Below are 22867 nucleotides of genomic sequence, written 5' to 3'. Positions count from 1 at the left end.
ACAATCTACACAATGAAAGTTGGTTAAAGATCCATTAAACCCAAAATGGAAACTAGAAATGTGATTTGTCAAGTGTCTACTCCAACGAAGAGTCACAGATAAGCGAGCATGAGTTGTTATCTCCTTATATGAACAATAAGAGACATGATCGAGCAGGAAATCTTTTAAAAATAAGTCAAAATGCTAGACAAGCATCTAAAACTATTTTTGCAACATTATGAAAAATGAACACATGAATCAAATCAGTGGATAGTTTGACCTTACTATTGAAAGGTCAAACTGTCCATTAGTCAAAGCTACAAGCATCTAGAGAAGCCAATCTTTCGTAAAAGTCACAAATAAACTAGTAAATACAGCAAAGCAATGATAACTACGCTTCAGTCTCAAACAATCAATTGGTAAATATAACCAAAAAATTCTGCTTTGTTCAATTTTAAGAAAATTCTAATTAAACCACACAAAAGAAAGGTTCTACAGGCTGTGGACGTGATAAAAACAATATTGAAAAACGCTAAACATCTTTAGCTGGATTTATGTGGCATTAAAGAAGCAGGATAGCAGGTGGAATGGAACTTAATAATCCTTTGCGCCGTCTACATTTCTTCTTTCCCTTTCTTTTACCTGGTACGAATGAAATACTGTTACGATTAACTCTTGGATGGTTAAAGGAGGAGAAACAAAATCTATTTATCTTATTTTGGAAAAATATATTTGTTGTCACGACCCAAACCGATGGGCCATGACTAGTGCCTGAGCTGGGCACTCGTATACGACCCGCTAGATATAATCAGATTGAAATGGAAAACAATATGACACTCTGTAAAAGCATGCTATGAACTCATCATGTCATACATCAAAGAGAGCCTATTTCCTGAGAAGCCACAGCTAACCAAAACATAACAAATATGCAAGCCGACAAGGCTGCCACTATACACGGGGACATCCAAGACGAACTACATCGATATAGCTGACCAAATTGTATATGCACAACCCACATATGTCTACAGACCTCTAAAAATATAGCAGAATCTATGTCAAAAGTATCTGTACCCAAAATATCTCAAGCTCTAGAACAATGGAGCTCTCTAAGCAGCTGGGTAGAAGTCCTAAGCCGGAGCATCACCAAACTGAGTGTATGTACCTGTTCAACCTCCAATTATCTACACTTATTCGTCCGAGCTCACAAGTCTTCTTTCTTGTTAAGACCGCAATATCCTCAATATCCACGCTAAAATCCACCACAAAACAACACTAGAAACACAACCATGCGTTACCCGGACCTAAACTACTACTCCACTACTTGAAAATTGCTCACTTTTTGTTTTCCTCACTCTCTCTCTTCAATTTTTGGAATTTTCTAGCAAAATCTGATGGAAAAAGGGGGTTTACCCTTTATATAGGGGTCAAATTTGGGTCGGGTTCACTGTAGCAACTTACTATCAGCTGAATTTGTAACGTCTATAATTCTCTACTTTGAAGTCCAATCGATGAGCAATTTATTGTGTTGGAAACTAGACTCGACTAACTTCATGTTAGGCTTTTGTTTCACCTTAAAACAATTCATATGTTAAGAGATATTCGTCCCTCAAGTTGGACCAAAATTTTCACACAAGACATTACCCATCCTTTCTCCAAAGTCGTACTACTCCATTTCTTCCACTCATTTCCTTATAAAACCTTCCGGTATACCTTATATACATCCTTCACTTATTAAATATACTTAATAATGCTTACTCCTTATATTCCAAAGTAGTTTTACTTAACCATAACTCAACGTACTTATGTTTCAAATTTGATAAGTGCTTCTTCGAAGATACGGGGTGTAACATTTGTTCTTTAAGTCTGTTCTTCTAAGCAAACACTATCTCAAGAGTCAATGTAAGCAAAAAATTATCACCCTCAAAATGATAATTTGTACATTGAAGAAAGATTATTTGTTTGCAAGTACAAATTACACTATCTGATTTGACAAAAAGTTGATAAACATAAAGAACGAAAAATGACAAAACTAAGCAAAAAAGAATTGGTGAGTTTGAGTTGTTATCTCATTGTATGGATGGTAAGATACATGATGGGGCAGGAAAGCTTTCAGAAGCAACTCAAAGTGCCGGACAAACATCTGGAAACAATATTTGGGATATTGGTGAAAAGTGAATTCATATATTCCTTCACTCATTAACATATGCATATATAAATCAAATCAGTTGCAAGCACCAATATGAGAAAGCACACCTGGTAAGTATAACCAAAAAATATCCCGTTTTGTGCACAATATGAGAAACGCTAAAACCACACAAGAAAAAGATGACGCTGTGAATGATGTAGGTAAAAGCAATATGATATAAGCAATGGACATACCATTGTAAGAACTTCAGCGATGTATACATGGGCACTGAAGAAACAGGACAATATGGTGGTAGCTATGTTGCTTAATCCTCCAAAAATGTTCCCACACTCTTATCAAATCCTTCAAGAATACAGGCTATATCCAGATTATCTCTAGTTGTTAATTTTTGCCCAAGAATGTTAACTGTCTTCACTAAGATTCAGCTAACTTTAGCTCTTTTACTTAAGGACATTCAGATTCAGGCATTAAGATTGGTTTGGACACACCAATGACAAGAAACTGATAGCTTCAATAGAATAAATGTTTTTCTGCTGAACTTGGTCCGGAAAAGAAAACATTTCATGAACAGAAGGATCAATCCCAATTACTACACAAGTTTTATGATAGCAAAATCTGCAAGTTTAAATGCCATGAAAGTTGATTTAGGTTGCTTGCTTGATAGCAGATTAATTTGAACAGGAAATCATGCATATTCTTACAGTCATAACTAGAAAAGGAGGATATAAAAATTAAACAGTATACTTACAGCTCTTGTTGCTTGTCATTGTTCTACAATGCAGATTCTCACCTTTTAATTATAGATATTATGAAAGATTGAAAGGTAGCTTTATATTATTTTCACACATGCATCCATCGAAGTAAACAAATAGGCCCTTGAAGATACGGTTGAAATTTCAAAAGTATCTCATAAAAGGTAGTATGTTTTTCTTACTATAATCTTGCACACACTCAGTCACTTATTTCATCAGGTACTATGAATAACTAGGCAAATCTATCTGGAAGATAAGAGTTTTGCTTCAATAAACTGAAAAATCATTCTGCAAGTGGAGTTGAAGTAGATAAAAGCAGAAACTCCCAGGAATGCCACAACGCATGATGGAACAAAAGTCTCCAAAAATGAATCTTTGAACAGATCATCAGTTTCTCCTGGATTCGAAACTGATACTGCGCCTGTGCTCTTTCCGCAATTTTCCTGGAGAGGTAATCCACAAAGAAAAGGATTGCCTTCATAGTTGCTAGCATCAAATGTTGCAAACTGAGCCTTCCTATCTAGTGCACGTCCTGATAAATTATTGTTTGCCACTGAGAACGTTGATAGAAAGTTTAACTGAACCAAATCCGGGGGAATTCCACCACTCAACTTATTGTTGGATAAGTCCAAGCTTTCTATGTGCTTCATGCTGGAAAATGTCCTTGGAATGGATCCATTCAGTTGATTATGTGATAAATTTAAAGTATGAATATCACTTAGGAACCCAGGTTCAGAAGGAATTGGACCTGTCAATCTATTCCTAGAAAAATCGATCCCCGACATGAAATCCAAGATGCTTTCTTTGTATGAATCAGGCCTACTCTTTGAGATGAATTCTATTTCTACCACATGTGATGACTGAACTTCATCTATAACATATTGATCTATACGAAGCATGCTTTGATATTCGTACTTCAAGTATCTCAAAAAACCCAAAAGATATCGCGACTTTTCTAAGGTTGGATCATGTGCTTTTCTATGACCAAATGGTATATCATTCAAACATGAAGGTATTAGACCAGAAATGCTATTGAAAGAAAGATCCAGTATGCTGATGTTGTGAAGCTGACATAGCTGAAAAGGAATGGAACCTACAAAGTTGTTTCTATTTAATAAAAGAAAACTCAAATTTTGGAGTAAGTTGATCCCCTTTGGAATTTCCCCTGATAGTTTATTATCCCCGATATCCAGTGTCACAAGGGAAGATGATCTATAAAGAGCTCTTGGCAAAGGTCCTGACAGTTCATTTTTGTGAAGGCTGAAGTATCTTAGTGATGATAAATTGAAACAATGAGGTATTTTATCAGAAAGACTATTCCATGAAAGGTCTAATACTGTCAGTTCAACAAGTCTGCAAAAGCCTACTGGTATAGGACCTTTGAACAAGTTCCTGGATGCAACAAGGAACGAAAGGGAAGAAAAGTCCCCTATCCAATCAGGTATTTTTCCCGAGATCGAGTTATCGCTTAGATTCAACACTGTCAAGTAGGAGCTTGTAAGAAGTCCAGGTAACAACTGTCCTGAAAAGAAATTATTATCTAGATACAAAAACAAGAGCGATGTGAGGTTCCATTTTTTGGGAAATAACTGGCCCTGCAGGTTATTATGTGAAAGCTTCAGCATAGTCAATTCCTTGCAGCCCATAACCAAATGTTCGGGTAATTCTCCAGTGAAGCTGTTGCTCAACAGATCCAATGAATGCAACTTTTTCATGTTGCCGATTGAATGAGGAATATTACCTTGAAATGAGTTCCTAGACATGTTCAAATACCACAAATTTGGGAGAATATGGCCAATGGATGCTGGAAGCGAGCCTTGAATATAATTCATAGACATATTGATCCCAAACAAATCAGGATTTTCAGAATCAGCAGGTAACACAAATTGACCCGTGAATGAGTTCTGTGCAAGACTAAGAAACTCCAATCTTGTGTTGTTTTTCAGTAACCAAGTGGGAAGCTTTCCAACCATGGAATTGTAACTGAGGTCAACAACTCTTAAATCATGCTGGGTCAAAAGAAAGCTCGGAATAGATCTACTTTGCTCATTGAGATTGCAGTTTGATAGTCGTAGGACTTTTAGCTGAAATAGAGGTTTCCAGGGTGTATTTTCTGTGTGCACATGCAACTCGTTGTTAAGGCTACCAAGTTCAAGAACCTCAAGATTGGAGTTGTTAGCAAATAAACTCAATGAGATGGACCCTTCAAAATGGTTCAGAGAAAGAGAAAGGTATTCGAGGGACTTTAGCCTAAGGAGATCAGAAGAAATGGTTCCCGAAAGGTTATTTTCAGAAAGTTTGAGGAGACGGAGGGACGTTAAATTGCTGATACATGGAGGAATAGATCCTTTGAAGTTGTTTCGGCTAATATCCAACTCTTGGAGGTTTTTCAAATTATATAAACCTGAAAGGCGAAAAATTGCATGGTCATTGACCACAAAAATGAGAGCAACGAAATCTTTTTTCATAAAATACCCAGGCTAGGGAGGGAGGGGGGAATTAAATTTCTAGACATGACAAGTAATAGCTTAGCCTATTTGGATAGCAAGGATAACTCTTGTTGTTTACCAATCTCACTCCATTTTAAGAGTGAAGACAAATAAATTTAAGAAGTCCTAACTGCATGACTATTAAGCAATTTACAAATCCACTTTAACACGCCCTGCCCCAGGAGAAATTGACAAACAAGGCAATGAGTTTCCCTTAGTTTTACTTCCCCTCTTCGTACCTCTCCATTTTCACCTCTAACCACACATGCATTTTTTTTTAATGAATAGCTAATGCAACTTATGATGTGTGTGCATATCATATCATCATAATAATACTATACTAAAAGTGGGAAGACACTAAGCCAAAAGTTGAATTACAAAAAAAGTCCATCACAAGTTGACCAGTGACATTTTTACCCTTAACTAAAAAAAAAATCTTCTATTGATTAATCTTTCAATATTTTATATTTTATTAAAGTCTAATAACTATTGCTCTAAAACTTTTCATATAATAATAGCATTGATTCAATATTTACAAGCAGCAAAACTATAACTAATAGCCACTGAATATGAATTGTACCTCTTCTTATTCATTATCCCACCGTTTCATGTGTTAACAAAAGCACCTATTTATAATTCTTTTCATATTCCTCACTAATGGTCCCTGAATACTCTCATTTATGACCAAACAAATTTAAGAAAGTTTTATAGCTTTCGTATACCACAGTATGATTGTACTTTCTTTGCTTCTTTCCCATTTGTGGTTAGAATTTTTTTATTCCTTTGCTCATGTGTCGTAAGATTGTTTGGTAATTTTCTTTAGGAGCTTGACTTAAATTCATAATTTTATCAAGTTTCTGTGTTTATTCATGGCTCATCTAAAAGTCTCAATTATCGTACCCCAACTATTCATAATTTTTACTAATAAAAAATATTATTTTTTGTAGATCACTACAAAGTGTGAAGATTTAAGCTATATTGCTTATTATCCTTTTCAAGTTCATAACATCATCACCTCTGAGATTAAATTTTGAAAGAATGAAAAGTTCGTCAGTTTTATCTAATGGTGTAAAATAGTTTTACTTCTCCAGATCCTTATTTGTGTATTTACTTGATGTTTTAAAATTTTCTTTTTAATGGGCTTGGCTTTTACACTTTTTTTGGTTAAACCTATAAATCCTTAATTCAAAAACTTCATGTTTAACATTTAGTTTTTTATATTTTTTTTCTATACTCTTCTCAATCAATACAAGCATTTTAATGCATTAAGAAGAAAGAAGACTAAAGAAAAATGATGGTATATAATTCAGTCAGGCAATTTAGTCAAAAACTTATATCATACTATGTTCATGTAATTGTCTAAATATATCAAAAATATCTTTAATTTTAACCCTTATATTTTTTTTTTGGCAAAGTAAAAATAAAATAGAAGTATGCCTTTAAATTGATACTTTTAGTATATAAACCTTAAATTGTTTATATATTGTAATCTCTGTCCAAACTCTTAAAAAAATACAATTAATAATTTTAATAAGTAAGAAATATTATCTTTCAAAGATATCATACTTTCAATACTATTATTTTCTCCAATAATAATAAATATTAGTAGTTGAATAGACTCACCATTCACCATTTTGATCTTGCATTTTCCTCCTTTAAATTTAATATAAGTCACACTATTCTAATATTACTCATACAATGTTAATGTGTTTGTATTGATTAGCATGGGATACACCAGATACTAGTATATATATCAATCTTAAAAGAAACATCTGTCATTGGTTAAATATCCAACCATTGGAAATCATCTAAGAGCTCATATATACTAGAGCAATGAGAGCAGACCTTCCTCTGGGAAAGAGCCATCTAAATGATAAGCTCTTTAGAGATGGAGGTATCACACCAGCAATCTGATTGAAACTGCCGAAGGCTCTATAAGCCGGTTGAAACTCAGATCCAACATTTGTAATTTTTTTAACCTCAGCACTCCATAAAAGCCTATATAAAATAAATCAAGGAAATTGCATAATTATATGTAAAATTTTGAGTTTTTTTTTCCAGGTAAAAAGTTAACAAAGCATCAAGATATTAGAACAGTTGCAGGATGCTCTTTCATGAATGCAGATCTATCCTTAAGTTACAGCTAAAAAAGGGAGATAATGTTTGTTAGATCTTTTAGTAGAGGATAATTATTTTTTGTTTGGAACACACAAGTAAAAAGTCCGCATGGTTTAATGGACACCTGAAGAGTGTTTCGTCCAGGCGTGCGCGGACTAAGATAGCTGAGTAACCCACGTTTGCTTTCTTCTTTTTTCTTTTTCAGAAAACAAAATTACAAAGTCAACTAAAAAGAAATCAACCAATAAATTATTACTTTTAGATTGTTAAATAGAGAATGAAGTTTTTGAAAGTGTACCCAATGAAACAATCATTGATCGTTTTCAAAAGATGGCTATTCATCGAGTACAATTGTAATGATAATGTGATTCACTATTTTTTATTTATATAAAGAATTTCAATACTCATTTTTTATTATTATTACTGCATGTTAATTTATTTTTGTCAGATAAGTCATAAATCTTGGTCTTTTAGTATAGAGGCTTTAAATTATCAGTGTGCTTTTCTTTTTGGAACTTGTAGTCCAGTGACAAGAGTGTATACTTTGATTTAGAGGATTTGGGCAACATCACTTGGTCGACGTGACTTGTATGGATAAGATCACAAGAAGGGCATAATAAGATTAGTTGTTAGCTTCTTCAAGATATTCCTAAATACAGAATGACAAGAAGACGTTATTTTGTTAAGTTGCTTAACCAGAGAATTGGGTTTCGTTACTTTTCTCGTTTTTTTCTTTCCGGAACGATGTGATTTACTTAACTTTTTCTTAAAAAATATGTATTTTCTTAAAATATAAAAATAAATCTAGTTTTCCAAATTGAGTTTTAAAAAAAGGGTTTTCCACATTTAAAAAAATAATTAATTTTTCCAAAATTTTATAAAAATCCAGTTTTTTCACATTTTGACAAGAAAAACAATTTTTCCTGATTGAAAAATAAAAATGTCCTAAGAAAATGAAATCATGAGATCAAGATTTTTTAAGACATTTTAAAAAAATAATCAAGTTTTCCATATTTTAAAAAAAATTCATGTTTTTAGTTTTGTTTTTAAAAAAAAAAAAAAAAAAGAGGGGGGAGGGATGTTTAAAGAAAATCGTTTCAATTTTTTTTTTTTTTTAAAAACGGGTTTTATATATCACTTTTTTTAAAGAAAATTCAGTTTTTTAATCCATGTTTTCAGTTTTGTTTTTAAAAAAAACAAACGGGTTTTAAAAAAAAAAAATCTTTAAAAAAAAAATTAAAACGTGTCTGAAAAATCATCTTTTTTTTAAAAAAGAAAATCCAGTTTTTTAATCCATGTTTTCGGTTTTTTTTAAAATGGGTTTTAAAAAAAAAACAAATTTTCAATTTTTTTTAAAAAAAAGGGTTTTTAAATCATTTTTTTGTTAAAGAAAATTCAGTTTTTTATTTTTTAAAAAAATTGAGACGTAAGCTGAATAAATAAATAAATACACATGTGGCAAGGAGAGTGTATGTCACTCTCTCATATGAGAGTAGGCACCAACGTTTAAGGGGATAATTATTCCATTTTAAATAAGTTTAGGTGAGTAATAACACACAGGAAAAGATAAGTTTATCGTAGCAACTTCGGGTATAGTTCGAAAGTAATAGTGTCTTATCGCAATTTATTTCAGCAAACTTGAAGAATCCATGTCTTCAATTTACAGAAAAACTTCACTAGTTTGACCTTAATTAATTGCACCATATGAATATATTCATATCTTATTATCTATTTAAGCTACAATGAATCCGCTTGCAAAATAATTAGAAGAAGGAAGAGGAATTTCACCTTTAATGGAGTTACCATCCAATCTTAACTCATGCAGCTCCTCAAAGGGATGAAATAAAGAGGATTCCAGGAAGAAACCATTGTTGTTAACTCTTGTATTATTGAGTGAAAGTTTTATCACATGCTTCGTCAATTCACTACAACCAACCATTTCCCACTTACAACAATCTCTTTCTTCGCCACCCCAAGAAGAAAGAGAAGTGCCATTTGGGTAGTTGAATGCATCTTTGAGTTTCAAAAGAACAATTTTTTCTTCTTCCCAACATGCATGAGCATGAAGAAGCACATGAAGCACAACATATAACCTCAAAATCACTAAGAAATCTGCCATGCTTGAAGACTAATTTTATCTCTAAAGTATCAACGAATTTTGAGTAATTTCTTCATACACCATGAGTCCATGATATAGTAGTAAAGAGAATGTGGAAGTTTCTTCGAAATTCCGTTCAGAGTGATTGATGAACAGTACAGTTTACTTTGACTGGGTCAGGTTTGGGCCACTGACTTCGAAACCACACATGTCCTCAGTGATCAATTAGAGACCAGTTTTTTTTTCCATTCCAACATCTGAGATCGGACGATACAAATTAGAAGAATTGTAAATTGTCTGTTGCCTGTCAGCAACACAGAGCTAAAATTTGAGGACTTTTTTATAGCCACGTGTCCTTAGTAACTTTTTACTCTGTCAATTACCAAACATTTATTATACTCTCAGGTTTTACCCTTTTCGAAAGAAGATATACATAAAACAAGTCATTAAATCAACAGATTGATATTGCTACTATACATAAGAGAGAATTAAGGGCTTTTATAGTCCTCATAAAATTTTTTAAATTAATATTAAATTTTTCAATTAATTATTTCTAGGTCTTAATTTTTTTTTTAAAATTCAAATTTACTTTTTTTTAAAATTATTTTATTACATAGGGGTATGGGAAATGCGGTAGGAGATTATAACATGAAGATTTGAACTCTTACTAATAAGGTGAAAACTCAGTTAGCCAACCAACTGAGCTACCAGATCCCTGCGTCAACTTTACTTTTTGTTCTTATGCTCTACTTTTTAAAAGCTGTCAAACACCTACCTTATTTCTTATTTCACTTTCTTCTGTTGATCTTATTTATTATCCTAAAAATACAATCATTTCTTCGCTAGATATTCTGGCTTCTTATCGCTCTCTTGTTTTTCCTTTTTCATTTGTTGTTTATTATCCTCCAACTTTTTTTTCCCTCATGTTATTGGTTCGTTAGTTGTGGATTCTTACATATAGGCATTTCTTTTACTTTATACTTGCATTATTGAATTTGAGAGTTTCTGAAAATTTATTTACTTACACGTAGGCAATTCTGTTACATTATATTTATACTTTACGGAGCTCATATGTTTAGAAAATTTTGTACTAAAATGATTATCAGGTATAATTTTAAAAATTATTTAGTCTAAAACTAAGGTAAAAATCACATTAAACCAGCATAAACCATTAACACAAAATAATGCATGCATAATTTAATAAGTATCAAAACAAATTTATTTTATCTATAAATAAAATCACACGCTCACAAATTAACAAAAATATGAAAATATTTTTTTGATTTGTGATTTGTGATTTTTGCAAGTTGTAATTATCCTACTTTATCATCTTAGTTTAGGATATCGAATCACTTGTATCCCTTTGAAATTTGCTACTTTTTTTTACTTAACTTTCTTCCTCATAAATAAAGTTTTCATTAAAAATCATCTAATAGTTGTGTGATGAAGAAACTTTAATAATTATAAAACTTATTAGTAAGATATCATTAACCTGCAAAAACATTAAATTAGTTATCCGGTAGAAAAATGTACTCCCTCTGTCTCAATTTCTGTGATACAGTTTGATTAGGCACGAAATTTAAGAAAGAAAAGAAGGACTTTTGAAACTTGTGGCCTAAAATAAGTCATAAATATTTGTGTGGCTGTAAATCATTTCATTAAGGGTAAAAGGGAAAATTTTAAATTAGATTATTTCTAAATAGAGAAATGCATTATTATTTTTGATACAGACTAAAAAGAAATGTGCATCATAAAAATTGGGACAGAGAAAATAGCAGGTTATACTTATTCAATAAAATATTCTACTTTTATATTTTGAGTTTGGATCCGAATTTAGCACGGGTCTTCCATAACTAGTTCCTAATATATGGAAGAGCCATAAAGCTCCTTAAGGTCGTCAGTCTGCTTGACTTTAATTGCTTTGCTACTCAGCAAAAGCTGCAGCCAGAGGCGGAGTCAGGATTCGAAACTTGTGGGTTCGGAGTTCTAATTCTTTAAAGTTACTGGGTTCTTAATTAATAATTTGTACATATTTGACAAAATTTTTAATACAAATATATGATTCGGACAAAAGTCACTGGGTTCGGCCGAATCCACAACCGAAGGGCTGGTTCCGCCCCTGGCTGCAGCTCTGCTTTTCTGAATTGTGGGCCCATGATGCCTGTCCTTTTTTAAGCCTATGTTCTTTACTTCTTTCCATTTTCTTTAACAACTGTTATGTTTCACGAGTTATGTTTCAATCTTTGAGTGATTGAGTTCCTAAAATCAATAAAACCCATGTCAAGTATTGTTATAACGAAAGGGAACAGAATCAAGCTCTTATTAGTTAAGACAGAGGGAGCAGCTTTATGATTTTCATTATTACAATAGAGAAAATTACATATTAACTCATGGCTATAGAATGAATAAGTGTTTTAAAAGGCGAGGGCGTAAGGCGGGGCGTTTTACGTCTGCCTCAGTGAGGCGTAAGCCCCATAGGATTTTAATTTTTAGTATTTTATAAAATGATATAATTGTAATAAATACTTTTAAATAAGTGAAATAGCGTAAAAATTGAAGAAAAATATAAATAAGTGATATATATATATATATATATATATATATATATATATATATGCTTCACCCCCTCCCCCTTAAAAAAAAAACTAATTAGAACAATCTATTATATGCTACTTACAAGTACAAGTGACTGCTTGTTACTTTTTTGAGATAGTAGACAAGATAAATAATTGAAAAAGAATATATATATATATATATATATATGCTCCACCCCCACAAAAAAATTAATTAGAAGTTTAGAACAATCTATTATACGCTACTTACAAATACAAGTGACTGCTCGTTACTTTTTTGAGATAGTAGAATACAAGATAAATAATTGAAAAAGAATATATATTAGGCTTTCTAGCAATAAAAATAGGTCTTGACTTTTAAATTTAATGTTTCAGTTCCTTTTTAAAACATTTGACTAATTACATGTTAACTTTTGAGAATTTGGCATTATATTAAGGACTTATTTAATAAATTTCGTTTTAGTTCGAAGAAGTTTTTTGGGCTTACGCCCCAACACGCCCCAACAACAAAAAACTCGCCTCAAACGCCTGGGCGTACGCCCCGAATTGCTGGGCGTACGCCTTTGGAGACTTTCGCCCCGACCCATCGCCCGGGGGCATTTTTGGTACGCCCCGCCCCAGGGCTCGCCCCGAAAACGCCTTTTAAAACACTGGAATGAATAAACGGTTTCCTTCATGTATTATTGTTTGTAAAATAGAAATTGAAATTCTAAATTTTAGCATGTGAGAATAAAAATTAGAAATCTTAAATCCTAAAATTAAATCTTAAACACTAAATTATACAATAATTTTCAACCTTAAACGATGAACATATAAACCACAAAAATAAACTTTTAACCATAAGATACAAAAATTCTAAATTTTAATTTAAGTATGAATCATTTTATGAAAGATATAAGTTCGATAAAAGGTGAATCATTTTATGAAAGATATAAGTTCGATAAAAGGTTGCAGCGCATATGGCTTGCATGTGTGTATGCTATATACATCAAGTTACATATAATATTTAAAAACATAAGATCTAATTTTTTTTATTATTTATATACAAAGATATTTGATATTGCATATATTATCTAGAAAAATAAAAGAAACTATTGGATTCATCATATTATTCATATCCCAAGCGCTTGATAAATCTCAATAAGCAGTTTGTATACTTACCATTCAGAATATGTATGTTCATACCCTAGACGAAAAAACTTAACAACAAATTAGTAGAATGTAGAGAGAAGTTAAAAATTGAAAGCTAAACTTTAACTTAATAATATATAAATAGAACAAAATAATTAGGGAAAAGGGGTTCGGTTCCGTAGAATATTAGAAATACTTATAGCTTATGATAAATAACTGATGAATAGATTATACTGTTGCGAGCTTTCATTCGTCCAAAATTACATATAGAGAAATGAATTCAATTAATGAAATTTTTGTTTAGGTAACATTGAAAATATGAAAAGAAAAGTGAGAAGCTGAAGTGAGATAAAAGTTTGAGATAAGTTTTTGTCTAAAAAAGGAAAATAACTTTTAAGCTTTGCTCCGATGCATATTTAATTATTTTAGAATTCGATGTGGGAAGTTGTTGAGGAGTTTAATTACGATTAAACATGTGCAAGAACATCAAACAATACCAAAAATTGAATAAGTTAAATTGCTTTAAAGTTAAACCTCAAGAAATAACAATCTAAAAAGAATTATTTAATTTTTTTTGTAACCAAATTATCGGGAAAATTCCTCTCTATGTCTATTTTTGAAAATAGTTACGCCATGTTGTTCATACTTCATGTTTAAACACCCGATTTAGCCCATATTTGTGTCTAAACACTTTTTATACACTGTATACAAGGTAGATACATTAATTATAAGTTTTCCCCTCGGAAATTAATGTTGTATAATATTATATATTGGGTTATGTAGCGTGAACATTTTCAAAAGCTGTATATTTTTAAAGGTATGCCAAAGTTATTATGTTAGGGCCGTGCTATGCACGGACTTCACTTTACCTAGTGTCTTTTAAAAACATGTTGTCCTTAATTAGCTAGGTTGCATATGCAATTAGTATTTTTAGTAGTAAATAAAAAATCAGCGATGGTCTACTTTTTAAAAGTTACAGAAGTCATCTGTTTCTAATGCTTTGCTTTGAGACTTGCAGCTCCTTTCATGGGTCAGTTTATCTCCTATGTTACATTCTTCTTTCGTGTGGATTTTTTGGTGTTAGGAAATTTTTCCAAACAGAGAGAAAAGAGGAGAAAGATCACTTTTAGTGAAAACTTTGAACATTTTAATATTTGTTCAAGCAAAGACTTAGACAAGAAAACACATTTTATGAAAATGGGTAACAAGGTTGACAACACGAACAATGTTATGGTGGAAGGAATATAAAATTAAGAAATAAAAGAAGACTTTTGAATTTTGTGGTAAAAAACAAGCCAAAGAAATTTTTGTGGCTAGAAATCATTTCACTAATGGCAAAATGAGAATTTTCGAGTTAAATTGTTATTAAATATAATGTTACCAATCTCAAAAAAAATTATTCCTAAATATAGAAAGGTTTCATTATTTTTGAAACTAATCAAATAAAAAAGAGTGTCATATAAATTGGACACGAAGAGAGTCAAAGATAACAAATAGGTGATCAATTTGACTGCAACAATACAATTTACACCAATTTTTTCTTGCTCTCCCTTTATCAAGTTGCATACATACAAGATGTTCACTTTAATCTTAAGTCAAAATAAATACAGAGCCTGCCATTTTAAAGGCAATAATCAACAAATTAAACATCGTGAAGTTTTTTACGATGTCTTAAAAGTTTTATTGAAATCACTGATTTTAAAGGCCATGTCTTGAAAGTTTTATTGAAATCACTGAATAATAAACATTTGTTAGTTTTGTTGTTGCGTAGATATATAAAATTTGTTCTGTTTGTTTGTTTTGATATGATACGAATAAAGCCATTTAGGGTGTGTTTGGTATGATGGAAAATGCTTTCCAAGGAAAATGTTTTCCGAGAAAATAAGTGAAAATTCACTTATTTTCTCATGTTCGTTTGGCTGATAAAAAACGTTTTCCGGAAAATACTCATCCAAGTCTCATCAACTCCAACCCAACCCCATACCCCCACCCCCACCCACACCCCATTCCCGCCCACCTACGCCCCCAAACCCCAACCCCCCCCCCCCCCCCGCCTCAACAAAAAAATTCTTTTGATTTTTTTGTTTTTTTTTGTTTTTTGCAGCCCCACCCCCAACCCCAACCCTCACCAACTCCAACCCAGCCTCATAGCCCCCCACCCACACCCCACTCCCACCCACCCCTACGCCCCCACCACTCTCCATTTTTTATTTTTTTTGTTTTTTGCACCCCCACCCCTAACCACTCCCGTAACCCATACACCGCCCCCTCCCACCACACCCTACCCCTCACCTACCCCCCCAACATTTTTTTTGAAGTTTTTAATTTTTTTTTCTTAATTTTCTACACGGCCACATCCCTCATCACCCCCCCCCCCCCTCCCCCCTTGCGTGGAACCCATACCACACCAACACCCCCCTCCCCCAATCCCAACATTTTTTTTTTGAAGTTTTTTATTGTCTTTTGCGGGTTTCTACACCCTAGACAACCCCTACCCCAAAAATAATCTTTTCACCACCCACCCCCCCCCCCCCCCCCCCCAATACCCCATCACCCCCACCAAAAGTTTTAATTTTTAACCACGCAAACATTCAAATTTTATAATTGTCAACTTTTTTTCATTTTTTTTGGGAGGGCACAAAAAATCAAAACAAATATCAAAATTTTTTTTTTTCAAAAAAGAATATTTTTGGGGCGGGGGTAGGGTGCGCGGTGGGGTGGGGGTTGGGGGTGCAAAAAAAAAATCTCAAAACTTTTTTTTTTCAAATTGTTTTTTTTGGGGGGGGGGGGGGGGTGGAGGAGGGTAGGGGTGCGGGGGAGGGGTTGGGTGTGGGGTGGGGTGCAAAAAAAAAAAGTCAAAACTTTTTTTTTTCAAAAAAAATAATTTTTTTGTGGCGGGGGGGGGGGGGGATGTAGGGTGCGGAGGTGCAAAAAACCAAAAATAATGTCAAAACTTTTTTCCAAAAAAAAAATTATTATTTGGGTGGGGAGGAGGGAGGGATGGTGTGGGGTGGTGGCGTGGGGGGGGGGGGTTGGGAGTGGTTGGGGTTGGGTTGGGTGGTGGTAGGGTGGTTGGTAGAATGAACTTGTGAACTTGTTTTTCCTACTTTTATTAGGGAAGTCATTTTCCCCCAATTTTGAGGAAAATGTTTTCCAAAAGAAAATGTTTTTCAAAATTTTTGACCAAACGAATATGAAAAAATTGGAAAACATTTTCCTCTATACTGAACACACCCGTAGTCATTAGTTTTTTGTTTCTTTCCAAAAATTAATATGTGAGAGATCGACCCCGAGAATGAGTTGGGCCTAGATTAATTTTCAAAGGCCTAATTAATTACTCCCTCCGTCCCAAAAAGATTGTTTCACTTTCCTTATTAGTTTGTCTAAAAAAATTGACACATTTTTATATTTAGAAATAATTTAACTGTTACACCTCAGAAAAAAAAAAATTGAGTCCATGAAACAATTCTGCGGATGAACAGTAACACGGGAACAGTAGACGCGGATGAACAGTACTCGATGAACAGTAAAAATCTAGAAAGTAAAAACCGAAAAATCTGATTTTTTTTCTTCATTTTTACCTCTCTCTCTCACCCTAAACTCTCTCTAAACCCTCCCAAACCCTCCTAAAATCTCTCTAAATTTTTCAAGTTAGAGTCCTCCAAATCAAACCAAGATTTCATCTTAGGAATTGGAAACTAGTTAAGAAAGGATTATAGTATTTGGTGCTTGATGTGTGGCTGATTATTGAAGCTTGGAGCTAGGATTTTAGTTGAGTATTCTGGGCAATAAGGTATGTAATATACTCTATTCTTGTTAATTAAGTTATTCATGGGAGAATTCTCTAGTTTAAAGTGAAGGGAATTATGTTATGAAGTCATAGATTAGTTGGTTGATATGATTGCCTTGAGGGTTGTTTTTGATTGGAACTTTGAGAGATTTCTAGGTGCTTATATTGCTATATGAGGTTGTTGATGTTGTTCTTGAATTTGGAAGAATAAAGTGTATAAAGATATTGTATACAAAGCGTATACCGGGCTGTTTTGTGCCGATACTTGGGGCTGTTTTATGTAATTTTCGTGGCTGTTTTATGACAATATTTTGGGGCTGTTTTATGTAATTTTCGTGGCTGTTTTGTGACAATATTTTGGAGCTGTTTTATGTAATTTTCGTGGTTATTTTGTGACTATATTTTGGAGCTGTTTAGTATAATATTTGTGGTTGTTTTGCGATGATATTTTGGGGACTGTTTTATGGTCGTTATAGACTGTTTTGAGGGCTGGAATATCGGAGGATTGGCTGTAGTTGTTGTTGTTATATTATGGATATACGAAAATAAAGAAGTGTATACAAACATTGGCATCCGAATGTATATTGAGCTGTTTTGGGAGTAATTTAAGAATGGATTTAAGTCTAGTTTGATATGAAATTGTTGGTATTATTGTTGTTGGTATTTTGATTGATGTTTGACTAAGTTGGAATTTCGAGGATTGTTAAGTTTACAGGGGAAATGCTGCCCAATTTTCTCTAGAATTTACGACGCGTCCTTATAATCTATTAACTAATGTTAATACAAATTCTCCCGTGAAGGTAACGACGTGACATTGGGGGAGATCAAGTGAACGATAACCTAATTAAACGAAAAAGGTATGTGAGGCTAGTCCTTTCTTTCTAATGGCATGAATCCTATAGCATAAGTTCTTTTCCTCTTCATGAGTTCCTATTTTCCGGAAAGCTAGAAGCCTAAGTCCATAAATGTCTATATAAGATAAGAGATAAGAGATATGATATGATGATGCCATATTGATAATGATGCTATTTATTTCTTACACTCACCTTATGTACTAATTCCTTCAAGGTGAGGCAGAATGTCAATAATTGCTCCATAATGAAATCGGGGGATCACGACCTTACGCCACCCCGACAGAGTATAGTTGATCTTGAGTCTTATGCATGTACTATGATAAGCATACTATGATAAACATATTATTACAAGTATTTTTTTATGAGCATGTCATGATCATATTACACCGCGCCTAGTTGGCCGGGCAGTCACCGCCAAGGCGGGCAGCTATACGGATACACCATGACCTTTTGGCATGGGCAGACACCACTAGTGGGCGGCATGAGATGGTACCCCGGACGCGGGAGGCCTGGACGCGGGCTAATGTTATTGATTATCACACCGTTCCGATATGGACGGGCAGCTTGCATATTATGCATATATGAGATTATGATGAGTATGAGTAAGACAGCATGCATTACTTCTTTTATGATTGTCATTCAGGTTTAGATGTTTCATATTGATGTTCACATTATATTAACACTGTCTTTCTTTATTATTTATGCCTCTCATACTCAGTACAATGTTCGTACTGACGTCCATTTTCTTTGGACGTTGTGTTCATGCCCACAGGTAGACAGGGAGGTGAGCTTGGTCCAGACCCTTAGTAGCTGTCAGCTGATTGAGAGCACTCCATTGTCCGGAGGTGCTTATGATTCTTCTTTTGGTATATATGCATATTTTGGGCACGACGGAGTCTTGTTCCGTTTTTATGTTTAGTATGTCAGTAGAGGCTCGTAGATACGCAGTGTGGGTCAGATGGTCTCACAAGATGTTATTATTATGTATATATTATTTTGATGACCGAGAGGCAAATGTATATAAGTATTTATGTTTCTATATAAAATATGATTTTCCTACAATTCGTGTATAAAATTGGTAAAAGGGCATTAAATGAGTAAGATGAGTATTAGAACGAGTGGTGCTCGGTGGCTAGCCCCGGGTATCCGTCACGGCCCCTAGCTGGGTCGTGACAAAAGTGGTATCAGAGCAGTTCAGTCCTAGGAGGTGTCTACGAGCCGTGTCTAGTAGATTCTTGTTTATGGTGTGTTGCGCGCCACATTTATAAACAGGAAGCTACAGGACATTTAGGATGTTACCTCTTCTTCTTACTCTAGATCGTGCGATAGAGCTAAAAGATAGGAAATGATATCCCTTATATGCTGATCTTTGATTTCAGCAGGAGAGTGGTGTCGACAAGAGAAGGTAAATAATGCTACTGGAAGTTACAGAGTCTAATATTTCATTGAGGTTATGTATCAGAATTTGTATATACAGAATGGAAAACTAGTTATCATCAAGGTAAGTTACTGTAAGTATAGTAAAAAAAAAATGGATTGAATATATATGTATTGTTGATAAGTTCAGTTATAAGGTGCCCACAACAGAAGCTGAAGGAATCAGTAACGGTAAGCAAAATATATGTTAGATATGGTATGAATGTTGCAGGTATGATTGAAATACAGCCAAAGATTAAAAGGAAAAAAAAAACAGAAAAGTATAACAGGTACAGTTTGAGTTGGACATACGAGGTAAGTTCATTATTTCCATACAGTTGTTGATATTGGGAGCCCTGTGTGGCTATGATATGCTATATATATGTATATATGTTGGCCCTGTGAGGCATTGTTGGTATTTCCTGCGTGCAGGTTTTGGGATAGTAAGAAATACAGAGGAAACTCTGCCGAAATTTTCCTAGAATCCAAAGGAGATAAGATATAAGCTTGTAATATGTCCTAACAAGAAACGATGATGTGCAAAAGAGTAATGGCAGAATGAGATTAAGCTAGGAGTATCGTTAATGACTACAAGAGTTGAGTTAGATACTATTGAATTGATAGTAATGGCAGTTATAAGAGTGGCATTGATACGGTAAAGAGAAATGATAGAGTGAACAAAGGAGATTAGTAGCACTAAAACATGACATGGAGGAGAAAGTGAAACCCTAATAGAGTACGATACTGGAGTAGCGATTGGATGTATAAGCACAAGTAAAATACGATAAGTTTATTAGCAAAATAAAATAATAGCATCACGGAGATAGAGATACGAATATGAAGGGCTATAATGAATGTGAACACATTGCTGAAATGACTTATGTGGTAAGTGAAATAGGGATATATGAAGTAAAGATTTGAAGGTGAGACAACGGATTTGAGAATGGTACAAGTAGAACCCTAAAAGGGGGGAAGCGAGTAAAGATAATATAAGTATAGAGATTGAAATGATAGACTCCAAGATATGACAGATATAGACTCTAAAACAAAGAGTGAGAGTTGTGCAGAAATAAGTCTAATGATGGGTAAATGAGTACGATTACGAATACGAATATGAATATAAATGTAGATACTTGTATATGTATTGAAATGTATGTACACAAATCATGCAAGAATGATTGTGTAACTTGCAAGTATTTATGCGTCGCCGATGAAACCAAGTGGGTACTCAAAAAGAGGAGTAAGAGGTAAGCAAGAATAGTGTGGTCATGGTACTCCGAGTCAGTTAAAGGAAAATATATGGAGAAATTTTGTAGAATCCCAAATAGTTTAACATTCGAGGACGAATGTTCCCAAGGGGGGAAGAATGTTACACCTCAGAAAAAAAAAAAAATTGAGTCCATGAAATAATTCTGCGGATGAACAGTACGGCGAACAGTAGACGCGGATGAACAGTAACACGGGAACAGTAGACGCGGATGAACAGTACTCGGTGAACAGTAAAAATCTGGAAAGTAAAAACCGAAAAATCTGATTTTTTTTTTTCTTCATTTTTACCTCTCTCTCTCACCCTAAACTCTCTCTAAACCCTCCCAAACCCTCCTAAAATCTCTCTAAATTTTTCAAGTTAGAGTCCTCCAAATCAAACCAAGATTTCATCTTAGGAATTGGAAACTAGTTAAGAAAGGATTATAGTATTTGGTGCTTGATGTGTGGCTGATTATTGAAGCTTGGAGCTAGGATTTTAGTTGAGTATTCTGGGCAATAAGGTATGTAATATACTCTATTCTTGTTAATTAAGTTATTCATGGGAGAATTCTCTAGTTTAAAGTGAAGGGAATTATGTTATGAAGTCATAGATTAGTTGGTTGATATGATTGCCATGAGGGTTGTTTTTGATTGGAACTTTGAGAGATTTCTAGGTGCTTATATTGCTATATGAGGTTGTTGATGTTGTTCTTGAATTTGGAAGAATAAAGTGTATAAAGATATTGTATACAAAGCGTATACCGGGCTGTTTTGTGCCGATACTTGGGGCTGTTTTTTGTAATTTTCGTGGCTGTTTTATGACAATATTTTGGGGCTGTTTTATGTAATATTCGTGGCTGTTTTGTGACAATATTTTGGAGCTGTTTTATGTAATTTTCGTGGTTATTTTGTGACTATATTTTGGAGCTGTTTGGTATAATATTTGTGGTTGTTTTGCGATGATATTTTGGGGACTGTTTTATGGTCGTTATAGACTGTTTTGAGGGCTGGAATATCGGAGGATTGTCTGTAGTTGTTGTTGTTATATTATGGATATACGAAAATAAATAAGTGTATATAAACATTGGCATCCGAATGTATATTGGGCTGTTTTGGGAGTAATTTAAGAATGGATTTAAGTCTAGTTTGATATGAAATTGTTGGTATTATTGTTGTTGGTATTTTGATTGATGTTTGACTAAGTTGGAATTTCGAGGATTGTTAAGTTTACAGGGGAAATGCTGCCCAATTTTCTCTAGAATTTACGACGCGTCCTTATAATCTATTAACTAATGTTAATACAAATTCTCCCGTGAAGGTAACGACGTGACATTGGGGGAGATCAAGTGAACGATAACCTAATTAAACGAAAAAGGTATGTGAGGCTAGTCCTTTCTTTCTAATGGCATGAATCCTATAGCATAAGTTCTTTTCCTCTTCATGAGTTCCTATTTTCCGGAAAGCTAGAAGCCTAAGTCCATAAATGTCTATATAAGATAAGAGATAAGAGATATGATATGATGATGCCATATTGATAATGATGCTATTTATTTCTTACACTCACCTTATGTACTAATTCCTTCAAGGTGAGGCAGAATGTCAATAATTGCTCCATAATGAAATCGGGGGATCACGACCTTACGCCACCCCGACAGAGTATAGTTGATCTTGAGTCTTATGCATGTACTATGATAAGCATACTATGATAAACATATTATTACAAGTATTTTTTTTATGAGCATGTCATGATCATATTACACCGCGCCTAGTTGGCCGGGCAGTCACCGCCAAGGCGGGCAGCTATACGGATACACCATGACCTTTTGGCATGGGCAGACACCACTAGTGGGCGGCATGAGATGGTACCCCGGACGCGGGAGGCCTGGACGCGGGCTAATGTTATTGATTATCACACCGTTCCGATATGGACGGGCAGCTTGCATATTATGCATATATGAGATTATGATGAGTATGAGTAAGACAGCATGCATTACTTCTTTTATGATTGTCATTCAGGTTTAGATGTTTCATATTGATGTTCACATTATATTAACACTGTCTTTCTTTATTATTTATGCCTCTCATACTCAGTACAATGTTCGTACTGACGTCCATTTTCTTTGGACGTTGTGTTCATGCCCACAGGTAGACAGAGAGGTGAGCTTGGTCCAGACCCTTAGTAGCTGTCAGCTGATTGAGAGCACTCCATTGTCCGGAGGTGCTTATGATTCTTCTTTTGGTATATATGCATATTTTGGGCACGACGGAGTCTT

General features: G+C 33.9%; 2 protein-coding genes across 2 annotated transcripts; both read right to left on the bottom strand.

Annotated features, from left to right (window-relative positions):
• Positions 1–3119: 3119 nt before the first annotated feature.
• On the bottom strand, positions 3120–5345 carry LOC132638018 (receptor-like protein 15). Its single transcript, XM_060355011.1, has one exon. It carries the CDS (start codon positions 5343–5345, stop codon positions 3120–3122), a length of 2226 nt encoding a protein of 741 aa, XP_060210994.1.
• A 1432-nt stretch (positions 5346–6777) lies between these two features.
• On the bottom strand, positions 6778–9793 carry LOC132638818 (cuscuta receptor 1-like). Its single transcript, XM_060355581.1, has 2 exons — positions 9273–9793; positions 6778–7364 (listed from the first exon to the last, which is right to left on the bottom strand). The coding sequence occupies exons 1-2, from the start codon at positions 9601–9603 to the stop codon at positions 7264–7266; spliced, it is 432 nt and encodes a 143-aa protein (XP_060211564.1). The 5' UTR covers positions 9604–9793; the 3' UTR covers positions 6778–7263.
• Between the last annotated feature and the right edge of the window lie 13074 nt (positions 9794–22867).

This window comes from Lycium barbarum, chromosome 4 (genome assembly GCF_019175385.1).
Source record: "Lycium barbarum isolate Lr01 chromosome 4, ASM1917538v2, whole genome shotgun sequence".
Taxonomy (NCBI): Eukaryota; Viridiplantae; Streptophyta; class Magnoliopsida; order Solanales; family Solanaceae; genus Lycium; species Lycium barbarum.
The sequence above is the reverse complement of the archived record's forward strand: the minus strand, read 5'-3'. Positions and strand labels throughout refer to the sequence as shown.